We start from the raw sequence: 19688 nt of genomic DNA, 5'->3' as shown, positions 1-19688 counted from the left end.
AAAAAAGATAAATTAATGTAAAATCAAATAAATAAACAAAAGACAAGTAAGTGAATCAATGAAAAATAAATAAATAAATAAAAGACAAATAAATTCATCATTGTAAAAAAATATCTGAATAAAAAAAAAATTACTTAATACAAAAATAATTAATAGATATAAATACATTTATAGATAAATAAAAATAAATACTTAAAATAAATAAATGATACTAAAATAAAATAAATACAACTCCTGAGTTGTCCAGAAAGTTCCAGAGCACTTTGAATTGCTCTTTGTATGAAAGCTGCTTTTTAAATAAACTTGCCTTGCCTTGACTCCCCATATTCCTTCCCCTGTCCTCCTTTCATTCTCAATTTTTTTAGTAGTAAGATATGACACTAGGGTCATCGAAATCTTGTTGAATTGTAGAAGTTTATCTCTCAAAGTGGAACGAATACTCTCCAAGTGTTCTAGTTAGATCATCTCGCCACATCCTGAAGGTCGAAAAGAGTCGATACTTCTTGGTATAAGGAACAATCTCTTCATAATGATGGAGCATTTTGGACTGATTGAAGTCTGTTCTGCATGACTCTGTATAAACTGAAACAGCCTGATGTGTAACAGTCAGTTTCACTCTACAGAAGCTGCTGACACTCTTCTTCTCTGTTATAATGAGAGCAGCTTATCCCGGTCAGCGTCACCTGACTGGACTCAACGCGCTGACATGATCGCTGAAACGTCTCTCCGTCTGAAACCTGTTTCCTCTCCGTGGAATTCACCTGATTGTTCGGTCTGAGTCTCGTTCCCCGAGGAGAGATGAGCTGCTTTGTTTGTGTAACGGACACCAGGAGCTTAATCACGTCTGTTTACAGTGACGCTAAAAACTGAATCTACACGTTACACCGGGCTCAGAGAACTGCAGAGTTTATCATGTAAGGTGAGACTCTGTTGAGCCTCCACCTGAGCTGTTCTTTGTCTGCCCTGACCCATCACTTCCTCCAGAGTCTGAAGCTGCTTTTATACGCACACGTACACCCTGAAGAGTCTGGACCCAGCCTGAAACAGTCTGTACCAAGTCTGGACCCTCTCTAAAAAGTCTGGACTCAATCTGAACAAGTCTGGACCAAGTCTGGGCCCTTTCTGAAAAAGTCTGAACACTGTCTGGAAAAGTCTGTACCAAGTCTTAAAAAGTCTGGACCCAGCCTGAAGATCTGGACCTTGTCTGAAAAAGTCTGGACACTGTCTGCAACAGTCTGGACCTTGTCTGGAACAGTCTGGACCCAGTCTGAAAAAGTTTGGACCCAGTCTGAAAAAGTCTGGACCTTGTCTGGAACAGTCTGGACCCAGTCTTAAAAGTCTTGACCTGGTCTGAAAAAGTCTGGACCCAATCTGAAAAAGTCTGGACCCAATCTGAAAAAGTCTGTTCCAAGTCTTAAAAAGTCTGGACCCAGCCTGAAGATCTGGACCCAGCCTGAAAAAGTCTGGACCCAGTGTGGAACTGTCTGGACTCAGACTGAAAGTCTTGACTCGGTCTGAAAAAGTCTGGACCATATCTGAAAAGGTCTGGACCCTGTCCGAAAAAGTCTGGAAAAGTCTGGACCCTATGTAAAAAAAGTCTGGACCCGGTCTGAAAAAGTCTGGACCATATCTGAAAAGGTCTGGACCCTGTCCGAAAAAGTCTGGAAAAGTCTGGACCCTATGTAAAAAAGTCTTGACCCGGTCTAAAAAAGTCTGGACCCGGTCTGAAGAAGTCTGGAAAAGTCTGGACCCTATGTAAAAAGGTCTGGACCCTGTCTGAAAAAGTCTGGACCCAATATGAAAAAGTCTGGACCCAGTAAGGAACAGTGTGGACCCAGTTTAAAAAAGTCTGGACCCAGTCTGGGACAGTCTGGACCCAGTCTGAAAAAGTCTGGACCCAGTCTTGAACAGTCTGGACCCGGTCTGAAAAGTCTTGACCCGTTCTGAAAAAGTCTGGACAAGGTCTGAAAAAGTCAGGATCCTGTCTGAAAAAGTCTGGACCCTGTGTAAAAAAGTCTGGACCCAATCTGAAAAAGTCTGGACCCTGTGTAAAAAAGTCTGGACCCAGTCTGAAACAGTCTGGACCCAGTTTTGAGAAGTCTGGAGGATCTGCATGTGTTCAGAATGCGGCTCTGAGACTCTTATTCGTGTTTTTATTTTGGACCCTCTCAGTTGAAGAAAAGTCCTCTCTGCCAGCTCACGTCTCTCTGAGCTCTGTGTGTGACTGGTTTTAAACTCCTTAGCAGTGCCAGAGCCTGGACATGGTCCTGCAGAGCCCCCTTTAAGAGTCCTAGAAGACTTGGAGTCCAGCCAGGAACAGGGGGCTGCCTGGCCAGTGTCAGCCCCTCGTCTTTGTTCTCTGAGCTGGGACGGGGCGTCCCACAGAGCCGTGCTGGTTTGGCTGGTGGGTTCAGGGTTAGACGTGACATCCTGCCCCTGGCTCTTGTCCCCGGTCCTCGGACCCTCCCTGCTCCTCTGATGTGAGTCTGCAGAGAGCAGAAGGTGAAGCTGTAGGAGGCTAAATGAGAGCCGGGGTCTTGGCCCTTCTGCCACTCTTCATGTCGGGTTTCATGTGAGGCTGAAAGTCGTCTGAATGAACCGCTCAGGAATCAGGATTAACGGAGACCCTGTCCCTCAGAGAGCTCCGATCTGTGACCTGAAGGGTCATCAGAGGTCCTTAATGTGAACTCTATCTTCAGTAACTTAGAAAGCAGCGTAAACAAAGTGTAAGCACGTTGTTTCTGTTCATCTGCATGTGGAGCCGCGTGTTTGCAGCCTGTGTGATGGATTGTGTTCAGATGTGAGCCGACACTCTGCACAGCGCTCACCGCCACCGGCTGAACTCACGACTGTCGGGGCTTTCCAAACAAAAAGACATCATGTCGCTGCATGCTCCATGGATCCTGGCACCATCAGGACTTCACTGCACATGCCTGAATCTGCAGAGAGCTTCATGCTCTCATGAAGAGTTAAACATGATCGGCATCAGCATGTTTCCCTGCAGCTCACCCTCCTCCTCCTCCTCCTCGTCCATGAACTCCACCATCCAGCTCCTGCAGCTCACAAAACGTTCCCTGACTTACATTTGATGTATTTCCTCTTTAATCTGAACTGAACCGGGACTGGAGGTCTCTGCCACGTTGAAGTGATTTTCCATTTCTTTGCAGAAAGTGTGGCTTGCTCTCGTCTGTGCAGGTTATTTTAAAAGAAGACTTTGATGATAAAAAACGAGGCGTAAGAACACTTGGCTTCTCCGCTCTGCAGAACCTGATTTTAACAGAAGAAGCTCTTTAAGGAGGAGAGCGCACAAACACACTCAGAGAACAGACAGAACAGGCCGCTCGTACCCGCTGAGAGAGAGAGAGAGAGAGTAACATGAAGTGGCTCTTACTCTTGTTATTATTGTTCACTGTGAAAGAATGTCTCGCTCTGAGCCCAGGAAACCATTAAATTTTCCACAGAGAGGGGAGAAAGAAGGAGTGAGTGAAAGGAGGAGGAAGAGGACAGATGGAGAGAAAGAAAGGAGTGACAAAATGTGTGCCAAATGAGAAAAGGAGGCAAGATGAAAAGGATTATTCGTTTCCCGGCGGTCCCTCTCTCTGACTTTTAAAGAGCTGTGGTGGCAGCTGCACCTCCGCTCCCTTTCAGCCAGACTCCTCCTCGTCCACAAACAACAAACACCGTCAGAGAGCCGGTCAGTCCTGCAGCCGCAGCCAGCAGTTTGCACACGGCACACAGAGCTGTAGAGTCCAGGGGGGCTGAGATCAATCTGTCCAGGTGACGGAGAGAGAGAGAGAGAGGGGCGGGAAGTGAAAGTTGTGTCTGCAGGATTTCTGTCACCTCCAACAGCTACACCTGGCTGAGTGCATAGGAACTCATTTCTCTGGAATCAGGAACACACACCTGAACGTTGAGGTGTTTTCCCCCTGTTTGGATTCACATCAGTGGAATAAACTCTGCATATTTGGCCCCAAATGAATAATTATAATTTCTTTATTTTAGAAAACGTCCAAAAACACTTTTACTTTTCCACTTCTAATACCTGAGTCCTGATCCAACACCGGCTGTCTTTGAATAACAGAAAAATAAAGAGAGCAGAAGAACTTTGTTTTTTTGTTTTTTTTTGTTTTTTTTTAAAGTTATATTTTTGGCCTTTTTGCCTTTATTTGAAACGACAGCTGGAGAGAGACAGGAAATATGGGGAGTAGAGAGTGGGGGAAGACATGCAGGAAATGGTCGACCGGCCGGGAATCGAACCGGCGACCCCTGCGACGAGGACTGTAGCCTCTGTACGTGGGGCGCTTAGACCGCTAGGCCCCCAGCGCCCCCAGAAGAACTTTGTTTTATTAAAGTTTTAACTCTCAGTCAGGACTGACAGAGAACAAAAAACAACAACATGTAGATATAAAATAAATCTCTGTGATGGGTTTTTGTCTCACACATCTTTAACTCTTCTGTTCTTTTTTTTTTAAACTTTTTTTATTTTTCAGTTTTTTAAACACTGAGAAAACATACAATACAGAACATTCCTTGACAACATCACAGAAAATGTATGACAGTGCGAGAAAGAAAAAAAAAAAAGGAAAAGAAACATACAGAGAGAGAGAGACACGTCAGGGCCTAGAAAGCTGAATAACACTAATGTGTGAAAAGTAATTTAGTGGACATTTAAGACATTGTAGCACATTGAGGGGTTCCCTTCAGTTAACAAGATATTTTTCTATAGGTAGCCATCTCCTCACAAAGCTATCAGATCGTAGTTGTACTTGAGCAGTCAGAGCCTCCATTCCATACACCTCCCTTAGCTTCTGTTTCCACTGTGCCACTGTAGGTGGCTCTGAAATCATCCATTTTATTGTCACCATTTTCCTAGCAATCATCAAGAGTATATGTAATAGGTATTCTTGGTCTCTAGTGTATTTTTCTACAGGGGTTATGTCTAAAAGAAACTGACATGGGGTAAATAGTAAGTAAATTCCCAGAACTTTATCTATCTCGCTCTTTATCCCTTTATCCCTTTCCAGAAAGGCAGCAACTTTGGGCAATCCCAAAATATGTGCGAGTGGTCACCCACCATTCTACATTCTCTCCAGCAGTATATTGCAGCTGAGTTATCTACAAATTTGGAAACCACCGAAGGCGTCCTAAAGAACCTTGTCTTCATCTTCCAATCAAACTCCTTCCACCTGTTACTATTAATGCCCTTATGACATCCAGAGCATATTGTTTCCCACTCTTCATCCTCAATTATAACATTAAACTCCATCTCCCATTTAGTTTTGATATACAAAGTGTTGTCTGGTGTATCCAATAACAGATTTCTGTATATATTGGAAACATGCTTTTTGTTAGGTTGCTGATGTTTTATTATATTGATAAAGTAAGTTTCTATGTGTGATGGAGCATTTTTTATAGAATTCCAATCTTTACTGCTCGTGAGGTAATAACTCTTCTGTTCTTTAGAGAAAATTAAACTGATTTATTATTCATTAATATTTTCCTGGTTTTAAACACAGGGTCTCTTTGTTTCTTACACATGAGATCTGACACTCCAACATAATCTTGTAAATCAGGCCCTGTTATTCTCAGAGACTTGATGTTCACACATGAACCTCCCAGCAGACGTGGTTCATGATTTTCAAAAGCGTTGAATATGCGTTCACTGTAGGGGTGACCCCAAATAGTGGAATATTCGACGATTGGTTCTAACGAGTCTTAGTCGACTGCCAATCTCATAGTCGAATATTTGCATATGAAACGTGGATCATTCCATTCAAACCATGGGGGTGCTCAATGTCTAATTTTACATTATTTTCCTGTTTCCCGTAAAAATAGTGTCTCATTTATCCTATTTTGATATAAACATAGACTTATTTAATGTAATTCTGAGAACAGCTCTTGAAGTGTTAGATCTCCTTAAAGTGGTAATTAAATCTCCCCTGGTAATTAAAGGTGGACTCTCCCATTTAGCGGGACCTGTGGAGCAGACGTACCTCAGCTGGTCTTTAAATCTTTCTACCTTCATGGCAGCTCAAAATGTCAGGAAATAAAACTTCAGTTGATCCTAAAAAATATTGATGAAGATGAGGAGCAGCTTCATGAAGAGGGCTGTGAGATCAAGGATTACCGGACCACACAAAAACTGTACGGGGCCAAAAGAACCAGGAGGGATACCCAAAGCTGTCCGAAGCCTCAAAAACAATCCACAGCATCCCATCCACCTCCACATCATCAGAGAGGATATTCTCAAAGACAGGATTTACAGACAACAGAGCAAGGAGCGCACTTCTGCCCGTACACACGATGGTTTTCCTCATGTACAATTTGAAAAGACGCGATGAAAGACTGTTTTAAAAGGTTCTGTTAAGAGATTTAAAAACCCTTTAGCTGGTTCAGGTTTGATCTTGAACATTATACAAATGTTTAGCCTTAAGTTGGACAAACTACCCTCTGCAGTGCTGCTCTCTGCTGTGTGAACACTGTTTAAATATCTCCTGATACCTTACTCTATAGTGGAGCGTTGTTCCATGTTTAACGGATGGTGGCCTTATTTGAGTTTTCTCTCCTTCATCACCTCGTTGTTTTTGCAATTGTTGTTGTCTCCACAAAACATTTCAAGCCTGCTGTCAGAGAGCTGGACTGACAACAACAGAATCAATAACATCGTGTATGATTGTATACTCTGCGTTAGATGTGCCCTGAATACTGGGCTCACAACGCGGAGAGCACACGCAGGAGGAGGAGCACTGTCTCCTGTGTGTGTGTCAAAATCACTCCAACATGTAAAAAGGACGTTTCCACAACACTAACACATCAAGAGTGGAGAACATCCATCCCACCTGAGTGATGTGAGGACATTTCCAGGAGTGTAGAGTGAGTGTGGAAGGTGCTGAGGTGAGCTCTGAGGATCATGGTGGCACCACAGGGCGGCGGTGGAAACTTTTGAAGTTTGATTTTTGGAAGCAGGTTGATTTTATTTGTGGTTTTTATTTTGGGCGTAGGGCATCAAAGGCTTTTTTGGTACAACTCTAACTCTCCTGAATCTAGTAATGCCGTAAATAACCTGCAGGGTTTTGTTTTTACATCCTGGATCTCCCCCTCAGACCGCCCCCCCCCTCTCTCCTCTGCAGGTACGCTCATGCAGGTCCTGACACGCCGAACCGCTCTGAGCTGCAGCGATCAGGACTCTGCATGCGCGTTGTTCTCACTGAAGGGCCCCCGCTCAGACAGTGTGTCATGTGTATGTGCATGACCCCTCATTCTGCGTGTCACTTATTTTACATCACGGCAGATTAAGAGTGACACTGAGTGAGTCTGAGGCATGTAGAGGAGGGAGTTTCCCACAGAGGCCCTCATACAATACACACAGTGTCTTTATTTATGGGTCTGAAGGTGTCTGTGTTTGCTCTTAATATAAACTCTAAATATCTGTGATAGTTTGATTCAAACTTTCTGCACTCCAAACAGTTGATTCCTGAACAATTCAAAATAATAAAAACAGGATTGCAACATCTTGAAATCTGATTTTATAGAGCTCAAACATTGTGAAACCTTGTGTTTTTAATCTGCGCCTGTATGAGATTTAACTGTGAGGGTTGCAGAGTTTGCAGGTTTGCAGGTCCAGGTATCATCCCCCCTTCATTCCTCCTCCTCCTCTGTTTTCTGTTTCCATTCTTCTGTCAGCGACTGTTTAAAGACGTCAGCCTCCATGCTGGTCGGGATGAAAGATTGATAGAGACGGAGGATCACACTGAACAACCTTTTACTGATTTCAGCTGCAGATAGATCACACTCTAGTTCACGTGGAGGAACTCTGTGACCAAGCTGGACTAGTTCCCGTTCTGTGATTGTCATATCTGCATGCTGAGATGCAGCGTTGCATGGCTGCATGGCGGCGGTGTAAAGTTACCGTTGCATGCTTACACTGAGACCTCCTCTCCTCTCCTCTCTTCTCCTCTCCTCTCCTCTCTTCTCCTTCTTTTTCTGTCTTTCCTCACGTGGAGTCTTATTAATGTGATTTTTAGGAGGTATTTTGGACTTTGCCAGCAGCATTACCTTCCAACAATCCTCATGTTACAAACCTTGTTCCCGTCAAAATAAGATCAAACCGAACCCGGCCCTTTCTCAGCCTCTCTGTCAGATTTATGGGCCAAAGCAAACCCCCTCTCCCTGCCTCCAGCTCTCCCCCCTCCTCGTCTGACAGAAACTGTTTGATTTTGCTCGACAGGAGACCACCAACAGTGCACCTCTCAGCAGAAACATTTGTTTAAAGTTTTTCATAATTTCTCTTCGTTTTTCGCCGCGTCATCTCTCCTGCGCTTGGCACGGCGTGTGTTTTTAACAAATCATTACCAGGCTGCAGTTTGGGCCCGCCGCCTGGCACCCCCTCCGAGGAGCGCTGACAGGGTGAGGGTCTGAGGGGTCGGAGGTCGGGAGGTCGGGTCAGAGGATTCAGTCTGACTGTGTGTGTGGATGGATGGAGGTGGAGGGGGTGGAGCGATGTGAAGGTGTGAAGGTCAGGAGGGTGAGAATGAGAGTTAGTGAAGGTGTCATGCTGAGCAGAGCCAGAGGTGTTTGTGTTCACGTTAACTTCTCTATTTATTTTCTAACCCGCTGCAGCTGCGCCGCTCCGTCTGAAACGCCCGCTCTGCCAGACGCGCTCAGATCTTTGATAACCAGAGGAGGCAACAGTTCACTTCTACTCAGCTAACGAGGGAATGTGGAGCAGGGTGTGAAGAGGACTAAACGTACTGTATCAAAATCTCTGAGTACAAAATTACAGTGGCAAGGACAAACTCCCTTTAACAGGCAGAAACCTCCAGCAGGACCAGACTCATGTTAGACACACATCTGCTGAGACCGTGTTGGAGAGAGGGATAGAGGGAGATGAAGAGAGAGAGAGATGATAGTGGGGAGACGGATGGTAATAGTTGTAGCAGCTGGAGTCTGGCACGTCCACAGCAGCAGAGATCCAGAGGAACCTACGAGACAAGGGAGCTCAGGGACTCCAGAAAGGTCTATGGTTAGTAACTTTAATGGGACAGGAAGAGTTAAAGGAAGAGACAGGCAGAGAGAGGAGAGAGAGGGAAAGACAGGATCCCAGTGTGGCAGTTCCCCCAGCAGTGTAAGTCTATAGCAGTCCGAGTCTATAGCAGTCTGAGCCTATAGCAGTCTGAGCTTATAGCAGTCTGAGTCTATAGCAGTCCGAATCAACAGTAGTCTGAGCCTGTAGCAGTCTGAGTCAATAGTAGTCTGAGCCTGTAGCAGTCTAAGCCTAAAGCAGTCTGAGTCTATAGAAGTCTGAGCCTATAGCAGTCTGAGCCTATAGCAGTCTGAGCCTGTGGCAGTCCAAGCCAAAAGCAGTCTGAGCTTGTAGCAGGCTAAGCCTATAGCAGTCTAAGCCTAAAGCAATCTAAGCCTAAAGCAATCTAAGCCTAAAGCAGTCTGAGTCTATAGCAGTCTGAGCCTATAGCAGTCTGAGCTTATAGCAGTCTAAGCCTATAGAAGTCTAAGCCTATAGAAGTCTAAGCCTATAGAAGTCTAAGCCTATAGCAGTCTAAGCCTATAGCAATCTAAGCCTATAGAAGTCTAAGCCTATAGCAGTATAACTAAGAGCTGGTCCAAACCTGAGGCAGCTCTAACTCCAAACCTTTTGTACTCTGTTCCTTCCTGTAGTAGATAAAATATATTACTGGGCAGACTCTCTCTCAGAAACAGCTCCACTCTGTGTGGGTGGAGGTCTGAGGTCTGAGGTGGGTTTAATGCAGAGATTAGGCGCTGTGGCTCTGCCTGCAGTTAGCGGGTTGTGGTCTGTGTCAGACGGGCCGGAGCAGATAAACAGATAAAAGTTCCCGGGCTGAGCTGACGCCCATAAAAGCGCTGCCATTGGTTCTCAGGACTCGCTCGAAATGCGATCCTGTAAAAATATTTTCTCCTCATTAACCTGTCATCCGTGGAGCTGTGACGCATAGCGAGGGAGGGAGGGAGGGAGGGAGGGAGCGAGGAGGAGGGGATCATGGAGGGGCCCGTGTGGCGGGTGTTTTATCTGAAGGTCGTCCCGTGGTAATGTGTGGAGTTAGGTGAAAGGTTGCTGTGGGCCCCGAGTGTTTAAACAGCAGCAGTTAGACTAAGTCTCCCCAAACACACACACACACACACACACACACACACACACACACAAACACACACACACACACACACACACACACACACACACACACACACACAAACCTCAGACGTGTCCAGAGCTACATGTTGTCTCAGACTGTGAAAGTGTGTGTGTGTGTGGTTTGTTTGGATGTGTCTGTCAGTGCTGCTGTCCATCTGTCCTCCCGGCCTGGTCTGTGTGTTATTTGTGTAGCTGCGTGTGTGTGTTTGTGTGAGCTGTGTGTGTGTTTGTGAGAGCTGTGCTGTTTACGTGTGTCCGTCAGCAGAGTGAGGCCCCCTCCTCGGTGTGTTTTAGGGAACAGAGAGTTTGTATTGTGAGAGCTGTGTGTGTGAGGCAGAGTGGGGATGTCGGGATCAGGGTCTGTGTTTATTGGTTTTTGACTCAGACGGGCTGGATGTGACCCTGGGTCAGGGTGCTGGCCCAGGCCGGCCCGGGTTAGACCCTGCTCGGCTCTGGGTCACACTGGGACTCTTTGTTAGCCCTCTGGGTTCAGATCGATTTGTGTGACAACCGTCTGAATAAAATACGGCACAGAGACCATAAACGTGACACGGTGACCAGAACATGAACATTTGACCCAAACAGACAAATACTTAATGCTGACCTAAAATCCATTCACTACTAATCCTGAAACCAAGAGAGAACGATAAGGGTAGTACTGAAGTCCCCATAGAGCCCCATGTTAAAATGTTACAGCAGAAATAAACATGTTTACAGCCTGGTACAAAAACAGTTTGGGTCTCTATAGCTCATTTCTCTCTTCATGACAACTGTACGGCTGAATTTATAAACAACTCACCTGTTTACAGCAGATTATTACCCGGCTGTGTTCAATACTTGATGCTGATTGGCTGAAACCCCATAACAATAGAAATACACACCAGGGACAACCTGATCACACACGACATATCAAATCAATCTGCAGAGAGGAGAATAGAACGGAACAGATCAAAGCAGAATAGAATGGGGACGCTGGTGGCCTAGCGGTCTAAGCGCCCCACATACAGAGGCTACAGGGGTCTCTGGTTTGATTCCCAGCCACGACCATTTCCTGCATATCTTCCCCAGCTGTCTACTCCCCACATTTCCTGTCTCTCTTCAGCTGTCCTATACAATAAAGGCGAAAAAGCCCCCAAAAATATAGAGGAGAATAGAACGGAACAGATCAAAGCAGAACAGAATGGAACAGATCAAAGCAGAATAGAATAGAATGGAATAGATCAAAGCAGAATAGAATGGAAAGGAACAGATCAAAGCAGAATAGAATGGAAAGGAACAGATCAAAGCAGAATAGAATGGAATGGAACAGATCAAAGCAGAATAGAATGGAACAGATCAAAGGAGAACAGAATGGAATGGAACAGATCAAAGGAGAACAGAATGGAATGGAACAGATCAAAGGAGAATAGAATGGAACAGATCAAAGCAGAATAGAATGGAACAGATCAAAGGAGAATAGAATGGAACAGATCAAAGCAGAATAGAATAGAATGGAACATATCAAAGCAGAATAGAATAGAACAGATCAAAGCAGAATAGAATAGAATGGAACATATCAAAGCAGAATAGAATAGAACAGGTTAAACGAGAATAGAATAGAATGGAACACATCAAAGCAGAATAGAACGGAACAGATCAAAGCAGAATAGAATAGAAGGGAACAGATCAAAGCAGAATAGAATAGAAGGGAACAGATCAAAGACATAAAACAACAAAGAAAAACACAGTTTACAAAGAAACCAGGGCTTCTGTTTACATGTCTCAGGGCAAACATTCACCTCACTGATACATAAATAGTGTGAGGTAGACAAGAGGGCAATACTTGTTCTCTACAGGTTGGTACCTTCAACAAGATCAGAACTCTATTTGTCCACAGGGGGCGCTGAAAGCCGCACAGAGTAACACCCCATGCTGTTGTGTGGAACAGGCTCTTTTTGTGTTATTTTGGGGTGTTATATCTTTAGCCTGGGTTCAGCAGAGGTCTCACAGCAGTGACCACATCGTGGTCGTACACACTGATGGAGCCGCTCGCTCTCACACTGAAGTGTGTGTTCAGCTAACCAGCAGATTAATGTTTAACCGGCTGCTCTGTCCTGTAGAGATTTAAGCTCCACTGATACTGTGCATAAGAATAGAGTCATTGAGGCTGCATGCAGACCTTCTACAGGGCCAGGTTTCACATCACACACACAGACACACTCACAAACACACACACACACACACTCACACAGGGGGACACCTCAGCAAGGGGCAGGGGGGTGAAACTCCACTGGAGATATGAGCAGGAAATCAGCAGCAGATGTGTAGATTCAGGAAGAGAAACCTCCTCACAGTCCACCTCCTGGTTTTTACTCCAGCACCCTGAAAGAGGATCGCTCTGAACCCTGATTCTGCCACGGTGAGATGAAGATTAACCTCATCCTCACCAGTTCCTCCGATATAAAACCAGAGCTCAGAACGCTGCGTTTAGTGATAACTGATCTATAGATCAGTTTAAAAGAAAAGTGATCATCACGATTCTCTAGATCCTAAAGTTACTTTTTTAGATTTGTACTTTGTTCAAAAACAAAAGGAATGAAATATAATTAATGACACATAATAAGATATCATAAAATAGGATAAAATAAAAATATAACAACATATAATAAGACAGAATAAAGTAAAATAAGATTCAATAAAATAAAAATATAATAACTTAAAATAAGTCAGAATAAAATAAGAATAAAGAGAGAATAAAATAAGATAAAAAATATAATAAAAAATATAATAACATTAAATAAGATAGAATAAAATAATAAATAACTGATATAAAATAAGATGGAATAAGATAAAACATAACAATATCATGGAATAAAATAAAATAAATAACATTAAATAAACAATATAAAATAAAATAGATAACATAAAATTAGACAGAATAAAATAAAAATAGAATAACATAAAATAAGTCGGAATAAATAAGAATTAAGATAAAATAAAATAAAATAAATAATAACAATATCATGTAATAAAATGAAATAAATAACATTAAATAAAACAATATAAAATTAGATAGAATAACATAAATTAAGATAGTATAGATTAGCATACCAAATTAAGATATAATTTAAAAAAGATAGAATAAAATAAAATAAATTACATTTGAACACAATAGATTAAAATAAAATAAAATGATGTTAAAACAATGGTAATAATGCAATCCAGGGCTAAAAAGAAATTACTCCAAATGACATCCCAGATTATAAAAGTCCTAAGTTTAATTGTAAAAAGACCATCCTGTGGTAACTTGATGTTCTCTTGTGTCTTTGTTCCAAATGTTTTTATGTTTTCTGGTTTTATGGCTGCAGAACAAACGACTCCTCCAGGACAAAAAGCTGAAACTGATCAGGAAATTAAACCAGAGAAACAACTTCAATTACAGGCTCGATCTAAAAGCTTATTATTAAAGTGGTTTGATGACTTTTAGAATAATCACATAAATGCATCTGCTCCAAATCACAGTGAAAGAATCTCTGCGGGAAGCTTCGATTGCACCACTCTTCCTCTCTTTGCTCCTTATTTTCTCCCAAACTAAGACCTCCTTAGTTCCACAGGATGCTTTCAGATTAAAACAGACTTTATTTACAGTTTTAACAGCAGCTAAACAAACATTTTAATACATCTGCTTTTAAATCTGATGCTAATTCATGCATCAATATACCCAGTATTTCAGTCATCCAGTAGATGTTTTTTTCCCTCCTCGCTCAGAGTGTGCAGGAGGGATTCTTGCAGAATGTAAAGACGGTTTCAGTTTTCACAGGGATTCCTCTCCTGCAGCGAAGCGCTCGATTTATGTGTCTGATTAACTGCCTTTCATATAAATCATACGAGCCGGCCTCGGGCGCCGTCGTGTGAGAAAGAGACGGACGTGAGTGAAGGAGAGGAGCGAGGTGACAGATGTTTGAGTGGTTGGTTATAAAGTCTCTCTGACTGCAGGGCCTCGGCTCTCTGACGGTGTGATGGTGGCTGTGATGAGGATGTGCGCGGTGTTGTGTAACTACGCTTGTGTGTGTGTGTGAGTGTGTGTTTACTGCAGCTTGTGTCATTGTTTACTCTGCAGCAGCTCGTTATTCAAACGAGTAATCCTCCTCCTGTCTTGTTAAAGCTGAGCTCACGGGGGAACGTGCACGGTGGAGGATTGCTTTCCAATAAACGGCGACCTCTGACCTTTGATTAATAAACAGAGGCAAACAAAGACAAATAAACAGTTTACATTCTCTCTCTCTCTCTCTCTCTCTCTCTCTCTCTCTCTCTCTCTCTCTCTCTCTCGCTCTGTTTTTCTGGATCTGCTCAGCTCTTGTCTTTTTCCAGCCCCCCCTCTCGTTCCACGCTGGCACTCAGTCTGCACCTATCACTCCCATCAGCTCGCCTCGCTCCATGTCTCTGTGACGTTAAATACCATCCTTTTAGTCATCTGCACCTCGTTTTCTCCCCCTCCCTCTCTCTCCCTCTCTTTCCCTCTCTCTCTCCTCTGTCTGCTGATGTTTCTACACGTTTCCTCCTCTTGCTTTTCATCGCTCTCCAAACGAGCCTTTCAGAGGACGTCAGTCATCGGCGTCACCTCTGTATCCGTCTGAACATGCGAGCGCAGAAGAAGAAGGAGGGGATGGTGATGAAGGTGATGGATGATGGATGATTATTGTGGGAGGAGCAAAGCAGAAAGAGTTCCTCGCCTGGAAAGTCGTGCGGCGGTGGTAACCCTCAGGACGTCCACACACTGATCTCCGTCTGTAAAAACCATCCCCTGCTTTCTCTGCGGGGTTCGTGTACAAAGGAGAAGTCTCTCTGAGCGAGCAGGAGCTGCAGGGAGGCGCTGAGCTCCAGAGAGAGAGAGAGATAAGGACGATGAGGAAACTCAGCGGTTAGCTCACTCCTCACTTTCAGTCCAATAAAGAAAAGAAGCTGACAGATAGTTTGCGGCCGACCGAGCTTTTCCTCTCCTTCTTCCTCTCTTCTTTTTCCCTCCTCGGGCCAGACCACTAATAACAGAGTCCTCTCTCTCTCTCTCTCTCTCTCTCTCTCTCTCCTCCATCCTTCCTTTCTTCCTTTCCTCTCTTCAGGGGGAGGATTGAGGAACTGTGTCTGTGCCATGGCCACATTCGGTCTCTCATTTCATTCAGGGAGAACTTTCTTCCTGTTGAGACTTCACAGAGTCTCTCTGGGTTTTATGATTCGACATAAAGACCTGCAGAATCAGAACTTTCTTTACTTTAAAGACGCAGATAAAGTCGACTTCTTCTCCTCCGTGGAATAACTGCTCATCAAAAGGTCTCTTATTGTGAGAGAGGATAACTCTCTCTCTTCCTGTCTCTGTCTTCTAAAATAAACCTCTTCCTCCTTGCACACCTGTGTTTCTGCTTCTCCTCTCTTCCTTTCTTCTGTGCATTAAGGTCGAGTTCAGCTTGCAGAGTGTGTGTGTGTGTGTGTGCAGCAGGTGTGTGTGTGTGTGTGCTGTCCCTGCATGGTGTTGAAGGAGTCTAAAGAGGTGAGGCAGAGTGTGAGAGTGTGAGGCGGACTCCGCTGACAGTCGTGGACGGCTGCAGGTTGTGGAGCATCCGATCGATGTGTGAGTCCGTTTCTGCCTCACATTCATCACATTCCTCCTCCGCCCGTCTGTTAGCAGAAGCACTTAGAGCATGCTGCAGCCTTTAGCTTCACCCTGACGGAGTGTTTTTCAGGCAGTGTACGCCTTCAAGTGACGGGAAGATGCATGTCTGACGTGACGAGGGTCAAAAACTGTAAGCGGTGACATATGTAGCTTCACTGGGATCTCAAAGGGAGGCCCTGAGGATCAGTTTTAGTCTCTTTGTTAGTTTCTTTTTCAAACAAACTTAAAGCTGAAGTTCGTCTTCACACAGAAGACGCTCTTGTGTGTTGTCTTCAGGTCTTATTATGATCCAGCTGGATTCACACTCACACTTTTCAGGAGTCAACACAACAAGCTCAAAATTTCAGATACATTTTCACCCCGACTTTTTCCTTTCAGCCTTCTTGGTACAGAGAAAAAACTGACGGTTAAAGGCCAGAACACAAAGCGAATTATTAAAATAGTTTTTAGATGTTTTTGGAATAATTATATAAATGCATCGGCTCCAAATCAAACTAAGAGCATGGATCTCTGCAGGCTGCTTTGGGAGCTTTGATTGCACAGCTCTTCCTCTTTCTGCTCCTTTTCGCCAAAACTCAGACTCCTCTTGTTTCAAAGGATGCTTTCAGATTAAAACTGACTGAATTCATGCATTATTTCATTTTATTCTATTTTATTTGATCTTTATTTGATTTAAATGTATTCATATTTGAATTTTATTTTACTCCTATTAATATTTTGACTTTCTTACATTCTGTTTATAAGAGCTCTGTAATGACCGCATTTCCCTCCCCGGGATAAATGAAGTATTTCTGATTCTGAATCTGATTCTGAATGTATCCACCATTGCAGTCATTGGTCCAATGTGTCTGTCAGGAAAAGTCCAGGTGAAAAGCTTGTTGAGCTTGTTGTGTTGACTCCTGAAAGTTTGAAGGAGTGCAGAGAATGTGTGAATCCAGCTAAATCATAAGCTAAGACCTGAAGATGATGCAGATGAATAAACACAAACGTAGGGTTGCAAAATTCTGTAAATTTTCAAAGTTGGAAACTTTCCATGGGTTCAAAAAGGAATAAACCAGGAATTTACTAAACTGAAGGTTGGCTCTAAATAGGGAACTTAAACATAGTTGGGCAAAATATATTTTAGCATAATTCTGACTAAAACAACCAGATTTCATGCAAGTACAGTTGAATATCTATGCTATTCCTCAATCACATGCACTGACCTGAAGCGCAGTCGTACAATGGCAACCCCTGAAGATATCAAGGTTAAGGAGCTTGACAAGACGGCCTCAGGCCAAGCCTTTGAGGTCATCCTTGCTTCTCCTGCTCCTGATGCCAACCTCCCCCTGTCTCCCCCCAAATCAAAGGAGATGTCTCTGGAGGAAATTCAGAAGAAGCCGGATGCTGCAGCCGAGGTTCTGAAGAACCTAGCTGAGAAGCGTGAGCATGAAAGGGAGGTGCTACAGAAAGCCATGGAGGAGAACAACAACTTCAGCAAGATGGCAGAGGAGAAACTCAATCAGAAGATGGAGGCCAACAAAGAAAACCGCACGGCATTGATGGCAGCCATGAACGAGAAGTTCAAGGAGAAGGACAAGAAGTTGGAAGAGGTACGAAAGAACAAGGAGACCAAAGAGGGCACTTCGGAAGACTGAAAGTCACCATCGGGGGATTGTACAGGGTGTTTTTTAAAGTATCCAAAGATTGATTTTGATTCTTGCTGCATTACTGCAGGGCTATTGAGACCAACCCTACACAAGTGTCCTCTGCATAAAGACAAACTTCAGCTTTGTAATAATTAGGCAGGAAGTCCGTGTGAGTGAACGTACGAATGCTTTCATAAAAACTCAGGTAACTGCTGTCCAGTTAGCGAGGTGATGTTGATCGTTGGTGTGATCTTTGTGCACATAATGAAGCTGCTCCATCCTCCTATCTGCTCACCGCTCATTCATTGATACTGTCATCACACCCGAATACATGCAGCATTGATTTAAACACAGAAACTGTCATTGCGGTGTCAGACTGTGGTTCCCCCCTTCATCGTGGATGTCTTGTTTCCTTCCCATGACAGGAAAAACTTCTAACGTCACAACTGTCCGGAGCTTTTGTAGATTATCAGAAGTGCATTCATGAAAAAAGGCTCCAGAAAACCAAACATATGATCTTTCAAGGTGCTCACTCCAACTGAAAGAGCATGATGTTGCAGACTCTCAAGTATCTGGCTGCATGACGAGCTTTCTTTTAACGTTTATAATATTGAAACCCAAGGCTTCATGGTTCTGTAAACATGTCTGACTCTATGAGGGTGCAGATCATGGAGGTATCTGCAGGTCTGGACGTCCTCTTTTCTTTTCCTTCACTCACTGTAAAGCGTCCTCGTTCTTGCTCATCCCGTCCTGCGTGTAAAAACAGGCCAACATATTTTCCATGTGGAGCTAACGACAGACGGGTCACGCTCTGCAGCAGGACTCCTTTAGTCCTGCACATTCAGAGCTCTGGGATTCAAAGCGTCGTCACCTTTGACCTCTTCCGTGTTCAGAAACTGTATCATGACACGCTGGAGTCTTCGCCCTGCAGTTTAACGTCTCACACACTTTAAATCCCGGAGTGTGTGTGTTGAGAGGATGCAGCGGGCGCCTGCTTGTTTACAGATCTGCAGCGTGTGTTTGCTTGGAGCCGAGTGATAGAACGCAGCGCTCTGATAATAGGACTCTCTCTCTCTCTCTCCTTCTCTCCATCGCTCCCTTCTTTCTCCCCCTGCAGCTGTTTTTCGTTCAGCTTGGTTTACTTTCCATCCAAAATGTTAGGTCAAACACTCGGACCCGTTTCACAAGCACACATTACAATATGCTGCTTTGTTTACATTTCCTGCTCACACACGGAGGCATGACTCCAACAAAAGAGTCCAACAGACACAGTGTGACTCCGGTCTCATCCCGATCCTGACTCTGAGGTCAGTTTACAACCTGACTGACCTTTAACCCTGAAGGTCAACACCTGAGTGTGAGCGCAGTGTTTATAGACATCAGTGGATCATGTCAGAAGAACCAGGGTGAAGTCTTCAAACTGTTTGTTGTTGATGTAAAATGTAAAAGAAAGGCCAATAACAAACCATTTCAACCTTTATCTCTGGAGTTTAATCGTCTCTCTCTCCTCCTCAGGGGCAGTACCGGCCTTCAGACCTCCTGTGCCCAGAAACCTACGCCTGGGTATCGATCGAGCGATGCCTTCCCCAGCTGGAGAACTCCCGCTACGCTCGCTTCAACCAGGATCCTGATGCAGGTACAACAACGCAAATCTCTGATGTCTGAAACTGGAGGAGACCAAACTTTTCAACATCCAGACCGTTTAGACCGTACTCTATGTTCCATTATTAACAAAGACCCAACATCAAGACAGGATCAGATCCAGTCCCATCTTACAGACAGGACTCAGTCTGATCTCATCTTAATCCACCATGAGCAGAGCACTTTGCAGCATTTAGCAAGTTACAGTGGCAAGGACAAACTTCCTTTAACAGGCAGAAACCTCCAGCAGGACCAGACTCATGTTAGACACACATCTGCTGAGACCGTGTTGGAGAGAGGGATAGAGGGAGATGAAGAGAGAGAGAGATGATAGTGGGGAGACGGATAGTAGTAGTTGTAGCAGCTGGAGTCTGGCACGTCCACAGCAGCAGAGATCCAGAGGAACCTACGAGACAAGGGAGCTCAGGGACTCCAGAAAGGTCTATGAAAAGAGAAAAGTGAGGGAGAGGAGAAGAAAGAAAAAGAGTAGAATAGATGGTGAAAGAATGATTGAAGGAAAGGACGAGAAAAGGAAAGCAGACATAAAAGATGAAAAAGAAAGAAAGAATACAAAAGAAAAAATAGAGAAAGAAGGAAAGAAAAA

General features: G+C 44.0%; 2 protein-coding genes across 3 annotated transcripts in view; both read left to right on the top strand.

Annotated features, from left to right (window-relative positions):
- LOC117811510 (arginyl-tRNA--protein transferase 1) overlaps positions 1-19688 on the top strand; it is a 94275-nt gene that overhangs the window by 62726 nt on the left and 11861 nt on the right. For both annotated transcript variants that reach the window (XM_034681834.1, XM_034681835.1), the window contains exon 11: positions 18959-19079. In XM_034681834.1, coding sequence (XP_034537725.1) covers positions 18959-19079 — 121 coding nt within the window. The remainder of the gene's footprint in view (positions 1-18958; positions 19080-19688) is intronic.
- Positions 17021-17475, top strand: LOC117811511 (stathmin-1-B-like). Its single transcript, XM_034681836.1, has one exon. It carries the CDS (start codon positions 17039-17041, stop codon positions 17450-17452), a length of 414 nt encoding a protein of 137 aa, XP_034537727.1. The 5' UTR covers positions 17021-17038; the 3' UTR covers positions 17453-17475.

Source organism: Notolabrus celidotus, chromosome 4, assembly GCF_009762535.1.
Source record: "Notolabrus celidotus isolate fNotCel1 chromosome 4, fNotCel1.pri, whole genome shotgun sequence".
In the NCBI taxonomy this organism is placed as follows: domain Eukaryota; kingdom Metazoa; phylum Chordata; class Actinopteri; order Labriformes; family Labridae; genus Notolabrus; species Notolabrus celidotus.
The sequence above is the reverse complement of the archived record's forward strand: the minus strand, read 5'-3'. Positions and strand labels throughout refer to the sequence as shown.